Source organism: Uranotaenia lowii, chromosome 2 (assembly GCF_029784155.1).
Source record: "Uranotaenia lowii strain MFRU-FL chromosome 2, ASM2978415v1, whole genome shotgun sequence".
Classification (NCBI taxonomy): domain Eukaryota; kingdom Metazoa; phylum Arthropoda; class Insecta; order Diptera; family Culicidae; genus Uranotaenia; species Uranotaenia lowii.
Window position 1 is genome coordinate 82,806,003 of NC_073692.1, and position 18,724 is coordinate 82,824,726.

The window sequence follows — 18,724 nt, forward strand, 5'->3', positions numbered from 1 at the left end:
CCCAAAAAGCCCTTTCATTTCGCGTTTTTCCCGAAAAATTGTAAATTTTACTATTTCATAGTTACTAGTGCTGGTAACTTTAACTAGTTACTAGAACTCTCTAAAATTGATTATAATTATCCTCCCAAAAACCCCTTTCATTTCGCGTTTTACCCGAAAAATTGTAAATTTTACTATTTCATAGTTACTAGTGCTGGTAACTTTTACTAGTTACTAGAACTCTCTAACATTGATTTTAATAATCCTCTCAAAAAGCCCTTTCATTTGGCGTTTTTCCCGAAAAATTGTAAATTTTACTATTTCATAGTTACTAGTGCTGGTAACTTTAACTAGTTACTAGAACTCTCTAACATTGATTTTAATAATCCTCCCAAAAAGCCCTTTCATTTCGCGTTTTTCCCGAAAAATTGTAAATTTTACTATTTCATAGTTACTAGTGCTGGTAACTTTAACTAGTTACTAGAACTCTCTAAAATTGATTTTAATAATCCTCCCAAAAAGCCCTTTCATTTGGCGTTTTTCCCGAAATATTGTAAATTTTACTATTTCATAGTTACTAGTGCTGGTAACTTTAACTAGTAACTAGAACTCTCTAACATTGATTTTAATAATCCTCCCAAAAAGCCCTTTCATTTGGCGTTTTTCCCGAAAAATTGTAAATTTTACTATTTCATAGTTACTAGTGCTGGTAACTTTAACTAGTTACTAGAACTCTCTAACATTGATTTTAATAATCCTCCCAAAAAGCCCTTTCATTTCGCGTTTTTCCCGAAAAATTGTAAATTTTACTATTTCATAGTTACTAGTGCTGGTAACTTTAACTAGTTACTAGAACTCTCTAAAATTGATTATAATTATCCTCCCAAAAAGCCCTTTCATTTCGCGTTTTACCCGAAAAATTGTAAATTTTACTATTTCATAGTTACTAGTGCTGGTAACTTTTACTAGTTACTAGAACTCTCTAACATTGATTTTAATAATCCTCTCAAAAAGCCCTTTCATTTGGCGTTTTTCCCGAAAAATTGTGAATTTTACTATTTCATAGTTACTAGTGCTGGTAACTTTAACTAGTTACTAGAACTCTCTAACATTGATTTTAATAATCCTCCCAAAAAGCCCTTTCATTTGGCGTTTTTCCCGAAAAATTGTAAATTTTACTATTTCATAGTTACTAGTGCTGGTAACTTTAACTAGTTACTAGAACTCTCTAACATTGATTTTAATAATCCTCCCAAAAAGCCCTTTCATTTCGCGTTTTTCCCGAAAAATTGTAAATTTTACTATTTCATAGTTACTAGTGCTGGTAACTTTAACTAGTTACTAGAACTCTCTAAAATTGATTATAATTATCCTCCCAAAAAGCCCTTTCATTTCGCGTTTTACCCGAAAAATTGTAAATTTTACTATTTCATAGTTACTAGTGCTGGTAACTTTTACTAGTTACTAGAACTCTCTAACATTGATTTTAATAATCCTCTCAAAAAGCCCTTTCATTTGGCGTTTTTCCCGAAAAATTGTAAATTTTACTATTTCATAGTTACTAGTGCTGGTAACTTTAACTAGTAACTAGAACTCTCTAACATTGATTTTAATAATCCTCCCAAAAAGCCCTTTCATTTCGCGTTTTTTCCGAAAAATTGTAAATTTTACTATTTCATAGTTACTAGTGCTGGTAACTTTAACTAGTTACTAGAACTCTCTAAAATTGATTATAATTATCCTCCCAAAAAGCCCTTTCATTTGGCGTTTTTCCCGAAAAATTGTAAATTTTACTATTTCATAGTTACTAGTGCTGGTAACTTTAACTAGTAACTAGAACTCTCTAACATTGATTTTAATAATCCTCCCAAAAAGCCCTTTCATTTGGCGTTTTTCCCGAAAAATTGTAAATTTTACTATTTCATAGTTACTAGTGCTGGTAACTTTAACTAGAAACTAGAACTCTCTAACATTGATTTTAATAATCCTCCCAAAAAGCCCTTTCATTTGGCTTTTTTCCCGAAATATTGTAAATTTTACTATTTCATAGTTACTAGTGCTAGTAACTTTAACTAGTTACTAGAACTCTCTAAAATTGATTTTAATAATCCTCCCAAAAAGCCCTTTCATTTGGCGTTTTACCCGAAAAATTGTAAATTTTACTATTTCATATGTACTAGTGCTGGCAACTTTAACTAGTTACTAAAACTCTCTAACATTGATTTTAATAATCCTCGCAAAAAGCCCTTTCATTTGGCGTTTTTCCCGAAAAATTGTAAATTTTACTATTTCATAGTTACTAGTGCTGGTAACTTTTACTAGTAACTAGAACTCCCTAACATTGATTTTAATAATCCTCGCAAAAAGCCCTTTCATTTGGCGTTTTTCCCGAAAAATTGTAAATTTTACTATTTCATAGTTACTAGTGCTGGTAACTTTTACTAATTATTAAAACCGTCCAACATTTATTTTAAAAATCCATGCGACAAGCCCTTTTATTATAGAGTATTTTTTTTCACCTGGTGGCAACCCAGGGGCAACCTAGGTTCGCTCTAACTGCTGTCATCGTGCTCATTTATTGCTCGAGAGGCAACCTAGGTTCGCTCGAAAAAGGGACGGAGTCGCCCTGAGAAAAAAGTCAGTTTTGCGAGAAGCTCACCAATACTCTCAACGTTGTTGTCAAAACATTAAACAGCTGTTTTTGGCTGAAAACAAAACAGTTGAAATAATGAACGGGCAAATGATTATTGCCGCGATTTTGAACCTCTCAGCCAAGCAAAATCGTACTATTCTGCAGTCCAGTGCAATCCGGACACGAAAAACGGCAATCCGGATGTGAAGAACCGAATGAAGGAATCCAGAAGGGAGGACAAAATGACAGCTGCATGTAAACATTGCGCTCGTTCTCACGCACACCTACGTATGGAATAACTCGAAACCCGAAACTTGCTTTTTTATTCTGACGGTTCCAGAGCCAAATCCGGAATCAAAAAAAAATACGCCATTAGTTACTTCACTTGTGCACAAAAAAGCAGGCGTTGGCTCGAACAGCAGCAGTGAAAACAAGCTCAACGATTTTGAATCGGTTGAGCCAACAAGCTCAAGCTCCTCTGGAGGCATGAGCTAACGGGCTCACGAGGGAAAAAAAGAGCTAAGGTTTCTTCCAAATAAGAGCTTAGCAATACGAAGCTCCGGAGACAAAAACGATAGGAGCTTCGTCGATTGCTTTGTAAGCGGAGCTATGGAAATAAAGAGCTATGAAGCTCGCTCAAATGAGCTTAATTTTCAATCCCTGAACGCTAGTCTTTTGATTACCTCTCCGACACCTTACCAATAGGCTAAATTGTCGGATGAAAACTATTCAAGGTGTGGCGCTATAAATCAATTTTAATTCGCTGCTAGATTCTACGGCAGAAAATGCTCATTATGCCTCGATAATATGGTGCTCTATATGCCTCTAGTCAACAAATTTAAGTAAAAACGTGTTTTAAAATTGATAAAAGTGAAAAATCAAAAATTTTTTGATGGTAAAAATTGAGAAACAATGTGTACATCATGTTGCAGTGCGTACATTATAGATCAAGGTTATTTTAAGATCATAAGAGCTTATTTCGTGGTGCTCAAAAATTATAATATTTTCGTAACTTGAGAACCAAGCTAGTTTTTTTTAAATATCTCTGTAAAGATGATAAGGAGATTCCTTTTTTTGTGAAAAATTAATACTATAGGAAGTACGAAACAAATCCTCATGAAAATTTATTTAAGAAAATACGCACTTTCGTAGAAAAGCGTAGTTCTCATTATGCCTCGGGTGCTCGTTATGCCCTCATCTCCCCTACGTTATCGTAAATGTCTGTAATTTTTGTTACGATTGCTTTAACTCTTTTTCTCAATTTTCACTACAGCAAAACAAAACACGAATGAAGAAGATGAAAACAGCTAGATGGTGATGAACGAGGACACAGCAAAACTTCAAAATTAAAATGTAAACATCAGCGGTTGCACAAAATTAGATCGCATATTATCCTATTCACGAAATTCACGCACTGCACACACCGATTTCGAACGGGATACGGAGCGATAGTGTTTATTTGTTAGCAACGTTTAGAGCCCGCTTATTTGGCGCACCAACTTTAAAAATAGATCAGCAGTAGCAGCAGCAGCGGCGAATCAAAATTCTCCCTCTCGATGAGCTTTTGTCATAATTAGGCAAAGCGGGAACCATTTTTCCGATTACCTAGTGTGGAAATTTTTCGCAGTCGGGCGTGACTCATCCGGGAGAAAACACACAGAATGCAAGTCCAAGCTCAAACCGACAATCCGGTCATTGGAGACTGGTGCCGGGAAAGGCGCCTCGGAAGCGGTGGATTCGGAGTGGTCAGCCTATGGCGCAACACAAAAACCAAGCAACTGGTCGGTGAGTATCGGATTGAGGATGGTTTTTTTTTCTAATTGTGTTAATATTGAGGCTTTTTTCAGCGATAAAAAAGTTTCACGTTCTGCTTGATAAAAGCGAAATGACCGATAAACACTGTGAAAGATGGCGCAATGAAGTTCACCTTATGAACAATACCGTTCGAAATGACAACATTGTCCGCACGGTACAGATTCAACCGGAAAGTTTCATGAAGGAACTTATGAAAACCTCCCCCGGTAAACTTCCGATACTTTGTATGGAGTACTGTGAGGGTGGAGACTTAAGACGGGTGCTCAATAAAGTAGGGAATTGCAGTGGGCTTCGCGAGTCGGAAGTTCGAGAGATTCTGCAGTCGTTGAGGAATGCGATTTCTTACCTACACGGACTAAAAATAACTCATCGTGATATAAAACCCGAAAATATTGTGCTCAAGAAAGAGAATGATCGCACGGTGTACAAGTTGACGGATTTGGGTTACGCCAAGGCACTCGACAAGCAGAGTTTGAATGCAAGTTTGGTTGGAACCGTGGAATACATTGCTCCGGATTTGATCTATTGCGACAAATACAACTGCTCAGTAGATTATTGGTCTATGGGAATCATCGGATTTGAAATCGTTTGCGGAATTCGTCCTTTTGTTCCCCATTCCAATGTGGCTAAATGGATGATGCACGTCCAGCAGAAGAAATCCACCAACATTGCTATCACTGAAGACAATCGAGAGAACTACATTTATCACAATGAAATGTTTAACGAGAATCACATTTCCCGTGGTTTAAAAGAAAATTTGGAAAAATGGTTAGTGCTGGCACTGGAATGGAATCCAAAGCAAAGGGGCTACGTTTTTGAGGTCGGTTCCAAAGAATTGACCGAACAACAGATGAAACAAGTGAAGTTCGCAGACAACGTTGATCAGCCTGTTCAAGTGCTGAAAATTTTTACTTTGCTTGACACTATCCTTCAGAAAAAATTCCTTACCATTTTCAACATGTTCAATTTGAAGTTTCTGACCATCGAAATCGATGAAAATACAACCATGGATGAACTGAAGGCACAAATTGAGCTTCAAACATCTATCCCGCGAGACAGTATTGATTTTGTGCTCCCTCTGGAGCAAAAAATAGGCCAAATCACAGAAACTACCAAACCGATCGATCTCTTTTTGCCAAACTTTTTCGAGAAACCGATGCTATTCATCGTCAAGCAAGGGTTTATGATTCAACAGGATGCAAAACCGACAATCCCCGGTAGCGTGTCTGATGTTTTCCAAAACATCAAAGTCAAATTGAAGCCGCACATGTTGAAACAGTTTATTTGCAATGCACACTACTTCGTCAGCAACGAACAGCTGGTTTATGTGACGACCCTGGATGGAATAAAAAATTACGGCCTGACGCTGAACGAAGAAATTGTGAAGTTTAAGAACGAGGTGAGTCGGATGAATAAAATCACCTATGGCATAAGTGGCGGTTTGGAGTACCACAAGCTGAGTTTGAACCACTTCAAAGACAAGTTGAAACCAAAAATGGTAAGTGAAAAATTCTTTCTATCGCGAATTGAAGTTAATCTTATTTTATATCGTTTGAATAACCTAGATTGCATTTCCAACACTGGAACAATCGTTCAAACTTTGGGAGGAACGGTGCACCCGGATGGAAGCTTCGATAGCCAAACTACTAGAAGTGGCCGATAAGCTCACCAAGCGCTACGATTCCGTTTTGAAGCGAAGCCGAGAAGCAGTTGGCCATCAGGTATTGAAAGCTGGCTACGATCAGCAGGATTATTACGGGCAGAAAAACCTGGAAGCCCGTTACGAAATCGCGAGGGCACAAATTCTGGAGAAAAACACGCACGAAAAATCGCACATCGAAATGCTGCAAACCGTTTACGAGTGTCTCAAGAAGCGGGACATTCTCCTGAGAGATTACGGCTTCAAGGAGTTGCAACAGTTAGTCTGTTGGTGAAATGTTTTTATTCAAGTTTACTAATTTGCTTTTCTTTTCAGACAACTTGTGGACATTCGCCGAGAAATGAGAGAGATTCAAAAAGCGTTGGAAAAAGCTCTTGAACACGCGGAAAAGTTTAAACGGGAAATCGCTAAAATGACCCTGGAGCACAACGATAATATATGGAATTTTCTGCACAATACCGAGTCTGGTGGAGCACAACAGCTTAGCAGCGTTTCTAAACCGGAAACAATTCCGGATATCGAACGTATAATGGGACCGGCTAGTCTAGAAGCAACAACACCTTCCATCATAAGGAACGATACATTACCAGGGGCACCTAAATTTCACTTGGGCGGCACGGTTACTACACTGGCGAATTCTTTGGGAGCCGAAAACGTTAACCAAAGTTTACTCTGCTTCGGAGAAGGCCCGGACGTTGAATCCCTTGTTTCTGCAACGCAATCGTTAATTTTCACGTAAGTTTGTTTCCATTTAACGAAAATGGCACTTAAAATTCATAAATCTGTTACTTATTTCCTTTCAGAACCGAAGATTTAATCAAGGACGGTTTCCAATTGATGGACTAAAATGTGTAACACTTTTCCAGTAAAAAGAATCAAGTCAAAACAACCGGTGCCTACATTAGGATGAGTGTCTCTCCTATAATTAGTGAATGTGATATATCGTTACGTTATCTGCAGGAAAGTGAGCATTTAAACGTGTATTCGCTTCTTTCTTATTTCAAATGTTTTTAAAACTATGAGTAAATCTAAATAAAGGCAAACTAGCGCCCTTAAAAAATTATTTGTCCTCCTGCCCCCACGTGGAGAGATACTGCATCAGATCGGTCAGTCCCTCGAATTCGGTTCTGCTGCGGGGCGGATCGTTTTTCGGTATTCGCGGCAGAATGCTCCCCATAGACTCGCGGAATTCTTTCATCTGTAACAGTTAAAATATCCATTTGAACATTTGAAAGGCAATATTGCTCTTCAACCGTTAAAGATGAATTTAAGAGAGAAAAATCAGTTGTGACTGTAATAAGATGGTTTTGTCGGATTGAATGCTTTAAACACCCTTATTCGAATACAATTCCGTAGGATATCGGAATCATGAACTACAAGCGTTTCAAACATTTAGGGGTCATTCAGTATGACAATGAACCGCCAAGATTGGCTAAGATCAACTCTGATCATTCTCATTATGAACACCGTATCGAAAAGGACATTTAAAGAATAGCAGTTTTTAACTCGCAGAAATTTGAATTTTACTTTTCCCACTATTTCAAACATATTTTATAAAAGCCAAAAGTATTTAATACACAAATCCCGCTCATCCTAGCCACCCGATTCATATACTTATACAAAATCTTCACATTTATCAAGCTATGCTCCTGGAAGGTATGCAAAACAAGAGCAAATGAGCAAATGTTATTATCAAGTACATAATCATTTATACAAAACAATGTATAGCTGTGTTTTATTGGTTTTATCATGACGATTTAATATTAAAATACTGTTTAATCGACGTTTTTCTGTGAGGTTAAACTCTAAACTCGTAGAGAAACATTGATTAAAAAGCACAACAAAATCGAGCAATGTGCCTAGATGATAGGCAAACTCAGAGCAAAAGGATACAGTTTTTAACCGACTTCATGTAATTCGAGGTGGTATCACTCCCGATTCCGGATAAGCGGGGTTCTACTGTGTGCATGAGATTCCGGAATTAAATCGGGTATGCGTAGAAATCTAAATACGACCAATAAAATTCCCAACGCCTACTTACGTTCGTTGCACCGGTCATCTTCCAAACTCCGAAGCAAATGGCACCGGTCCCGAGAACGGCATACAGCGTCCCCCATCCGAGTGCCCTCATAGCCAAGCTGGCTCCGGTTTCCTGCATCACGATGCTGCCCTGGATACCCTTCTCGAAAAACTGCGGATCGGATTTTTTGGCCGACATCAGGGTTTTACTGAAACCGGCCAAGGCCGATGCGCCGGCTACTCCGGCTAGGAAAGCGGCAGCTGGAAGGAATCAGTTTGTTGAAATTTTTGTTATCAATACAAATAGCAAAGATATCGTTACCTCGGAAGCGGAACTTACGTTCCTCCTCGGTCAGAACTGGACGCTGAACCGTGGGCGATAGATTGTCCGTATTTTCCATCGATTTGATTTTTACTTCTCTAAACGATCTGACTAGAAACTGATTAAAAATATTACTTTTTCTTTACATAACACGATGTAAACAAAAGCCTAAAAGTGCGATCGGGTTGCTTTGATTTGATTTGATAAAAAAAGGTTGAAAAAATTGTTGAACAATAACGATGAACAGGCCCAATGTTTTTGTCTTATTCCGAAAAGTGTCCAAGAAGAAAGGTTTGTGTCTAGGAAGAAGCTTAAGTTTCTGAAAACGAACACCAAAGGCCATATGGCGCTGCAATCGTTAAATGACAACTGCTTCATGTTTAAATTTATTAAAATCTAAATTCTGAATTTTGAGTTCTGGTCTGAAATATGAATTAACAATTCTCAATTCGGCATCTCGAACTCCGAAAATGAAATTCAGAATTCAGTATTACAAATTAAGAATTCATAACTCTAAATCTCTGTGCTCTAAATTCAAAATTCATAGTTCAGAATTAGGAATTCTAAATTCAGAGCACAGAAATCAGACTTTTAGATTCTAAAATTCAGGATTAAGAATTCAGAACATGGAATTCAGAATTAAAAAAATAAAAGATTTAAAAATTGCTAAATCTAATATCTGAGAATGAAACACCTTTTCGAATTAAAGTTCGTGAATTCTGAATTTTGATTTTTAAATTCTGAATTCCGAATTATGAAATCTTAATTCTGAATTTAGACTAAGAATTCTGAATTTAGAGTTCAAAAGTCTAAATTTGAAGTTCAGAATTCGGAGTTCTGAGTTCAGAACTAAAAATTCAAAATTTGAAATTCAAAAATTAAAATTCAGAATTCTGAATATTCAATAATGAAAATCGGAATTAGGAATTGTCAACTCTGAATTCTAAATTCAGAGCTTAAGATTAATAAGTCTGAATTCAGAGTTCAGAATTGACAAACTTGAATTCTTAATTTTAATTCTTAATTTCGAGTTCTGAATCCTTAGATCTGAGCTCTGAACTCTGAATTAATAAATCTTAAGCCTGAATGCTGAATCATGAAATTCAAATTTTTAGTTCTGAATTCAAATGTTTAATTCTGAATTTTGAATTCTGAATTTAGAGTTTGGAAAGCTGATAACAGAGTTATGAATATTGAATTGTGCGTGTCTGTTTTCTGATCCAAAAATTCAGAATGCACAAATCGGAAATAGGAATTATCAACACTGAATTCTAAATTCAGAACTCAAAATTCAGAGTTTAGGATTAATAAGCCTGAATTCAGAATTCAGAGTTCAGAATCGACAAACTTGAATTCTTAATTTTAATTCTTAATTTCGAGTTCTGAATTCTTAGATCTGAGCTCTTAACTCTGAATTTAGAAAACTAAAGCCGGAATTCTGAATGATGAAATTCAAATTTTTTAATTCTGAATTCAAGCTTTTAATTCTGAATTTTGAATTCTGAATTCAGAGTTTGGAATGCTGTTAACAGAGTTATGAATATTGAATTGTGCGTGCCTGTTTTCAGAATTCAGAATTCGGAATTCAGAAGTCAGAATTCGGAATTCAGAATTCAGAATTCAGAATTCAGAATTCAGAATTCAGAATTCAGAATTCTGAATTCAGAATTCAGAATTCAGAATTCAGAAAAAAAAATGCTCTTTCGCTCTTTTCAACATCTGTAAATTTTCTTCTCACTTTTCTATCCATCTTCATCAATTTCATTTTCTGATATTCGTTCTTCAAGAATATACATTTCACCGATATGCCGAAAAATAATTTACAAAAAGAATTCAGAATTCAAAATTCAGAATTCAGAATTCAGAATTCAGAATTCAGAACTCTGAATTATTTTTGTAAATTATTTTTCGGCATATCGGTGAAATGTATATTCTTGAAGAACGAATATTCTTCAAGAATATTCAGATTCAATATTCAGAATTCTGAATTCTGAATTCTGAATTCTGAATTCTGAATTCTGAATTTTGAATTCCTAATTCTTTTTGTCTTTCGTCCGGAGTATACGTGTTCACCACATGTAGACTTCGGACCAACCAGAATTCTGAATTCTGAATTCTGAATTCTGAATTCTGAATTCTGGATTGTGTTTTCTTTTTAATCTAGGATCGTTAATTCTAGTTTCAGAATTTAATGTGAGAAATGGGTAATAAAAATTCGACATTCAGAACTCAGACATTGAAATTAATAAAATATAAATTATGAACTCTGCATGTAAATTTCTGAATTCTGAATCTTTAATTTTAAATTTTGAATTCAAAATAAAGAACTAAGAAAATAGAATTTAAAATTGACTTTTAAAATTCGAAGTTAGTAATCCTGAATCTACAATCTCTAAGTTTTGAATCCAGATTCCAGCCAGAGCCACCTGACTTAATCCATCCAAGTCGGTTTCTATCCCAATACGGAATGGGTATTTTTCATGATGACAATTATTTGCCAACGCATTAATCACTCTTCATTTCAATAATAACTTCATAATATGACAAATGGCATATTGAAAGACGGTGGAAACAAGCGTGACCGAACCAGACAACAATCGATTAACAGCATCCGCACCAACCAAGGTTTGCTGCTGCGGATATGTCTCTTGCCGCCTATATGATACCGAACACGTGGATGAAGTCACCCTTCCTGCACCCTCCGTCGAGCGCAGCGGCAAGAGAAATTTGCTTCCCTTCAACCTCGCGCACCCCAAGGATGTTTTCAAGGGTGCAAATATTTGATTTTCGCTCACCCCTCGGCTGAAGGCTGAAGTGATCCGTCCCGGACCCAAGCACTTGCTGCACTTGCCACGTGGACGGTATAATCAGAAGGACAAATCGTTTTATGGTTTTTATATTACTTTTCACCACTCCTCCGAATGGGTAGTGAAATGTCTTTCTGTTTGCTGCCTTTGCGTATAGCACTTGTCTAAATGATTAAATATTTTCAGAGGAAAATTATATGTGTGATTTTGGTTTACATATAGGTACCTAAATATGTACGTACTTACAAATCTGGGTTTTAGATTCCCATCGAATTCAGCGTCTTATAAAATTTAAATTTTTATCATGCGTTTCTTTCGAGTTTTATAAAAAAAGCTAAAAAAGGCTATACAGACTTTGTGTGAAACTAATTTATCTAAACACAAATTTCAAATTGTTTTTGCTTTAATTCCATTTTTTACACAGGATTCCATGGATTGTGCACAATCAGGTTACCAAAATTTCGATGTTATGGAAATCTTCATTTTATGTTGGTTTCGAAGGTTAAATTCTGAATAGTTAACAAAGTCAAAATAAAAATTCAGTATCTTTTCCAAATTTGGCGTTTTTTTTTTATTGAAACGGGTTTTCATGTTTCGATGAAATTTAGAATCAAAATTTTGCATTCTTTGTTGAAACAAGATAACAGGTCCAAAGTAAAATTTGAAGTTTTCATTAAATTTTTATTTATAATTTTTTGTTTGACGCGATTTCACTGATTAATAATTAATGTTTAAGAAGTTTGAGATAATGAGAAAAAACATAGGAAAATCGAATTAGAATAAGATTTGAATGAAAATTCAATATCATATATTAAAATTTTAATCAGCAAACAGAAGTGATTCTTTAGTTTTCGCATGAATAAAATGTTTTAAAATAAAGTAAAGGGTGATTTGGTTAATGTCAACTTGATGTATTTCTTTCAATTTTGCATTTAAAAAACCTGAACACCCCTCTTTTGGAAGGTGTGTGTGTGTAGAATGTTGCTCCTATTTTGATTTTGGAATTCACTCTTCAGTTGTCAAAATGTCGTCCAAGAAAAAAAAACAGCGTATCAAAATTTTGCTCGTGCATTGCGAAAATCCGAGCTACTCGCACGCAAAGCTGGAAAAATCGCTAAAAGTTGCCAAATTAAATTAAAGTGTTTAGGGAACGTTTTTCGACAGTCAGGAAGTCTGGATCGGGGAAAATCGAAAACCGGAAGCCGCTAAGACGACAAAGAGAGTTGCCGGTAGTTTCAAGCGAAACCCTAACCTCTCTCTCCAAGATGCCGCAAATATCGTACTAAAACACGAGCTGGCCTATCGACTTACAAGAAGGTAGTGACTCCAAATCGCGATGATAAACAAAATACGACGGCCAAAGCGCGATCCCGGAGGCTGTACACAACGATGCTGACGAAGTTTGACTGCGTGGTAATGGACGACGAAACCTACGTCAAAGCCGACTACAAGCAGCTTCCGTGACAGGAGTTTTATACGGCAAAAGGAAGGGGAAAGCTAGCAGATATTTATCAAGCACATGAAACTGTCTAAGTTCGCGAAGAAATATCTCGTTTGGCAAGCCATATGTACCTGTGGCTTGAAAAGCAGCATTTTCATAGCTTCCGGGACTGTCAACCAAGAAATTTACTTGAAAGAGTGTTTGAATACACGTCTGCTGCCTTTTCTGAAGAAACACGGTTGTCCCGTACTGTTTTGGCCGGATTTGGCATCTTTCCATTACGGTAAATAGGCCATGGAGTGGTACGCCGCCAACAACGTGCAAGTGGTTCCCAAGGACAAGAACCCTCCCAACACGCCAGAGCTCCGCCCAATTGAGAAATACTGGGCTATTGTGAAACGGAACCTAAAGAAGACCAAAAAAACTGCTAAGGACGAGCAGCAGTTCAAGGCAAACTGGCTTTCTGCGGCGAAAAAGGTGGACAAGGTGGCTGTGCAAAATCTGATGGCAGGGTTTAAGCGTAAGGCCCGGAAATTCGGATTTGGAAAAGCGGAAGCCTAACTGAATATTTTCCTGAATTTTATACTAATTAAACTTGAAAAAAAAAAATTTAATTTGATTTTTTAAATAAACGATTTCACCGATTTACACGCGTTTTCCCTTGACCAAATTTTGACCGTATCACCCTTTAATTTTCAATTGAGCGCCGATGTGGTCTAGACTCTAGCGGATAGGCTGGCGCGAGTCTGGTTTTGGCATGCCAGGCGTACTGGGTTCGATTCCCGGTATCGGCTAGAAAATCCTAACCTATTTTGAATCTTAACTTTCGAAAATAAATCTTAGAAGCTGCCAATTTTTGATATAGTTTTAAAAAATAATTGAGAGATTTTTTGGGGGTTTGCAAGATGGAAACAATCAGCCAGCAAGGATATTGTCGAATGATGTACCAAGCGCTGTGTGGTTATGGCAAGTCGATATAAGAATATTGTGTTGGGTTCGATTCTCACTTTAATTTTTTTTTGGGGTTAAATTATTCAGCAGTATGAAAATCCCGTAAAATGCATGTGCTGCATCATTGAGGCGTACAATTCGATGTTTACTTTTGAATCTGCAGCCATTAACTCAACAGACTTAAATGTAGCACCTAAACTGAGATACATGAGTTAAGTTAAAATTTGAACGATTACAAATCTTTTCAACAATTGCAGAGCCTGACAACCTGATAAGCCATTGAATTTCCCTGATTTTTGAAAATGTGCCTGATTTTGCCTGGTTTTTTGTGATGTGATGAAAAATGGGCAGTAAGGAACTGGATTAGGTAGCATTGCTGAAGTAAAAAAGTGCTTTGTGTTTCGATTGCTTTGATACAGTAGAATTATCCAACCAAGTAGGCTAACAACACATATTGAAGTTAAAGTGTAGAGCGATGATAAAAAAGGGTCTTCACTTGGAGCGGAATTTCCCTTACTTACGTAGCCTGATTTTGCCGAATTTTTTTCCAACAGTTCCCTGATTTTTGAAAAAATAAAAAATGTTGGCATCCCTGGTGCCAGGTTATTTCACGACCGAGATTCGATCTCAAGACCGTTGGCTTAGAAGACAAGGATGCTATTCTCTAGGCCACGATCTGCTGGCGTTTTGATGACAATAGTGCCTTTCCAATCATATCATTTTTGATACAGTACACTGTTCAGCTCATTTTTGGCATACAATAAGCGCCGAGCGACATTGAAATATTGCCACCTCTCCTTTGGGTGTAGGAGAAACATCGTCATCCTTATTGCAAATTTTCGTTTCTTTGAACGAAGTTTTGCAATGATATTTATGGCTGAATTTATGCGTATTTACTCGCAAAAACAGTTGCATGGACGATTGCTTTTCTTGGCCGTAATTCAAATTTTACGTTAAGGATCGAATGTGCGAGATTTTCTATCCATTCGATGTTTTTACACGACAACATATAAAAAAACAATTAAAAGTTTGTTTGGACGATCGAAAGGGAAAAAAACATCTATCTTTTAAGAATAATGTCACCCAGTGAAATGGATTACCAGAAACCGGTTGAGACCACATAAACTTCTGAATTATAAAAATTGTTCCAAAGATTTGTTTAAGATCATTTCACTCATCCCAATCGAACTTGGTTTATTTTTTTCCAAAATCACTTTAAAATATTTAACTTTTTCTAATTTATCATAAAGAATTTTTGGTATTTCAATAAATACAAAGTCTCTCATTTTTTTTTAAATTCCATTTTTCGGAGCCCACAATAAGAAAGAGCATTTTCTTAAAAACGTTAAATATATTGTAAAGGGTAATTTAATAAGGTATTACGAAAATTTGAATGTGAATATTCTGAAAAATAATTGTGACGTTACACATTTAATGAATGAAAAAATCGACAGATTGATCCACTTATCACTAATCCCTAATCGTAAATACTTCCACAGAAAAAATGAACACAAATGGATTCGAGATCGAACGTTTACTACTTTATCATTTTCATTTTTTCGATCAATTACACCGATTGTTCCATAAATCAGATGTTCTTTAAAATTAAGAATTTGTAAATTGATTCTTTGATTATTTGCTTTATTTTTGTTTTAGGCAAGGTCTACTGCTCAAGGGTGGCAATGATAATTTCAATGATCTGACTGGACTGGATCAAACTATGTAGAACGGAGTAAAGTTTGATATTGAAATCCACACCCACTCCCAAAGTCGAGTTTACAGATTATTAAGAACAGAGCAAAATTCAAGAATAACCACTACCTCGTGTTGAATCCGTATTACTTTTACATCCGACAGTCAGTGGCCGCCGCAATTTATCCCTCCCGGAGGGTGTGGAACGAGGATATGGTTGACTGCTACATCGAGAGGACTTTTCTAATAAAACCTAATAAATGTACAAACAAGGGATCAAGGGCAAGTGTGTACGCAATTAAGGAGTCTGGCACCATCTACGAAAAAACGGAGAGTTCCGTCTTTATTCATATGTTTTTAATAAATTTCCCTACACAATGGGATATGATATTGAGCTTCTTGTGATTTAAATTTGTATATCAATGCAGTATTTTCACTTAAATATTTACGAGAAATTGAAATTCGTTAAACTTGTTTCTTGTTTTTTATTCCTCTTAGAAACATTTTAAACAGAACATTACTTTATGTGGTCATAAAAAAATTAAAAACAAGACTTTTCACTTAAAAAATATGTGTTGTTAATGACTACACGAAAAGCAGGGTTAAATTGTAACTTTAAAATCAATTTTATACTCAGCACTTTAAGTCCACACAAAAATCAATCTAAATAGATTTTTAGAATATCTGTTAGTTCAAAAGCTTAAAAACATATTACTCTTTTGCTCAACGATTCTCGGTTTTCGATTTTAAAGTTCTGGGTTTTTATACCAGAGTCTGACACCTGCAATCGTATCGAATCCTAGCTGCATGACGCTAAATGCTCCTTAACTAATCTGATTTTTATTAAAAAAGCAAATAAAACAACCCCTGCCCTTTTGCCAACATTCAATGGGAGCAAACCAACAAATTCTCCCTTCCCTACTGTTACATATGCTCAGCGGAAGATTTCACCCTTTTCTAAGCCAAGGGATGTGAAAATCGCAATCAAATACTTGCTTTTCCTTTGACGCCCAACAATGGGTTGAAGGAAGGAAGCAAGAAAAAAAAATACCCTCTAGTCCTGGCTGGTGACGATTTGTTCAATGGGAAGCTTATGGTAGCCAAAGTATGTGTATGATTTGATCTATTATTGCTTTTATTGCACTATTCAGCGTCATGATATGGGCACTGACTGAAGATGAAAGTGGACGGGGAAGATTTTAATTTGACCCAGTATGCAGCACTTCGGGATGAAAGATTTTATTCCGTTCGTGTCATGAATAAATTTAACTTTTTCATTTTGAGCTTACTCTTCACTTGGTTCACGTCATCCTTTACTTGTTAAAAATTATCGTAGGGAAAAGACGCATCTGGATGAGTTCGGAAAATGAGGCAGGAAGCTAGAAAAGCCGCTTCCTGCCGCACGTGTTCCTTCCTTATGTTATGGTCAATAAAATCGATGCTAGGACAAGTGTAACGGAGCCAAGCATAATTTTTGTTGATTATTTGGCCTTTATTGTGAAACTGATATCGGAATTAATAACATGACTTATTAAACTTTTTATTGAGAGGGATTTAGAAAGTAGCAACGATTAAGAGGTTTTTTTGGTGAGTGCTTATAAGTTGCTGTAATTTTTGTTAATAAACAGACGCATAAATAAAACATATTTGAAGTTTTTGCCATTTTTGTAATTTTTGTAATTTTTGTAATTTTTGTAATTTTTGTAATTTTTGTAATTTTTGTAATTTTTGTAACTTTTGTAATTTTTGTAATTTTTGTAATTTTTGTAATTTTTGTAATTTTTGTAATTTTTGAAATTTTTGAAATTTTTGTAATTTTTGTAATTTTTGTAATTTTTGTAATTTTTGTAATTTTTGTAATTTTTGTAATTTTTGTAATTTTTGTAATTTTTGTAATTTTTGTAATTTTTGTAATTTTTGTAATTTTTGTAATTTTTGTAATTTTTGTAATTTTTGTAATTTTTGTAATTTTTGTAATTTTTGAAATTTTTGTAATTTTTGTAATTTTTGTAATTTTTGTAATTTTTGTAATTTTTGTAATTTTTGTAATTTTTGTAATTTTTGTAATTTTTGTAATTTTTGTAATTTTTGTAATTTTTGTAATTTTTGTAATTTTTGTCATTTTTGTCATTTTTGTCATTTTAGTCATTTTTGTAATTTTTGTAATTTTTGTAATTTTTGTAATTTTTGTAATTTTCGTAATTTTTGTAATTTTTGTCATTCTGTTAACTTTTTGAAATTTTTGTATTTTTTGTATTTTTTTTTTTGTCATTTTTGTCATTTTTGTCATTTTTGTCATTATTGTCATTATTGTCATTTTTGTCATTTTTGTCATTATTGTCATTTTTGTCATTTTTGTCATTATTGTCATTTTTGTCATTTTTGTCATTTTTGTCATTATTGTCATTTTTGTCATTTTTGTCATTTTTGTCATTTTTTGTCATTTTTGTCATTTTTGTCATTTTTGTCATTTTTGTCATTTTTGTCATTTTTGTCATTTTGGTCATTTTTGTCATTTTTGTCATTTTTGTCATTTTTGTCATTTTTGTCATTTTTGTCATTTTTGTCATTTTTGTCATTTTTGTCATTTTTGTCATTTTTGTCATTTTTGTTATTTTTGTCATTTTTGTCATTTTTGTCATTTTCGTAATTTTTTTCATTTTTGTCATTTTTGTCATTTTTGTCAATTTTGTCAATTTTGTCAATTTTGTCATTTTTGTCATTTTGTTTAAAAACGATTGTCAAATAAATTTCGTATTTTGTATACCAGGAAGTTGAGATTAATGACAAATGAGCTCATTAAGGACCTCTCGGAATAAATAAATAAAAATTATTAGATAAAAAAATCACTTTTTGTTGGATTGAAGAAAATTTTAAGAAGCTTTTCAATTGTTTATTTTTCCATAGTTTCTTCACATTAGTACAATCATTAGTGTTTTCCTAAAGAAATTTTATGGATTCTTTTTTTGCAACTTTTTGTTCTAAAAACACATATTTGTGATAAAGTTTTTGTTATAGAATTTCTATGAACTGAAAACCGATTTGAAAACTTGGATTTGATTCTATTATTTTGTTATAGGTATTTTTCAGAATAGTTATTTGAAAATATTGTGTTTTCAACAATTCTGAAATGAATTTGGGGAAATAATTAAATGTTAAAACTTTTTTCCATCTGAAACGAATGAAATAAAATTTTAATCATTTGTTCAGAATAGTAACAATTTTGCAACGAAGAGGGTATGCATAAAATGAAAAAAAGTTTTTTATTCCTTGAAGGACACAATTTTCCCTATATTTCGAAACGATGTTTGAGAAAAAATTTAAAAATTATGAAATGGAGCAATTTCTGATAGCATAAGGCAACCAAAAACCACATTGGTGCGAAAAAATTAAGAACTGATTTTGA

General features: G+C 34.6%; 2 protein-coding genes across 2 annotated transcripts; one reads left to right on the top strand and one right to left on the bottom strand.

Annotated features, from left to right (window-relative positions):
- The first annotated feature begins 3,911 nt into the window (after window positions 1–3,911).
- Window positions 3,912–7,156, top strand: LOC129747128 (inhibitor of nuclear factor kappa-B kinase subunit alpha-like). Its single transcript, XM_055741162.1, has 5 exons — window positions 3,912–4,396; window positions 4,459–5,924; window positions 5,992–6,344; window positions 6,402–6,821; window positions 6,890–7,156. Exons 1-5 carry the CDS (start codon window positions 4,273–4,275, stop codon window positions 6,930–6,932), a joined length of 2,406 nt encoding a protein of 801 aa, XP_055597137.1. The 5' UTR covers window positions 3,912–4,272; the 3' UTR covers window positions 6,933–7,156.
- Window positions 7,058–8,597, bottom strand: LOC129747130 (transmembrane protein 242-like). The gene is made up of 3 exons (XM_055741164.1): window positions 8,428–8,597; window positions 8,128–8,366; window positions 7,058–7,284 (listed from the first exon to the last, which is right to left on the bottom strand). The coding sequence occupies exons 1-3, from the start codon at window positions 8,504–8,506 to the stop codon at window positions 7,147–7,149; spliced, it is 456 nt and encodes a 151-aa protein (XP_055597139.1). The 5' UTR covers window positions 8,507–8,597; the 3' UTR covers window positions 7,058–7,146.
- Between the last annotated feature and the right edge of the window lie 10,127 nt (window positions 8,598–18,724).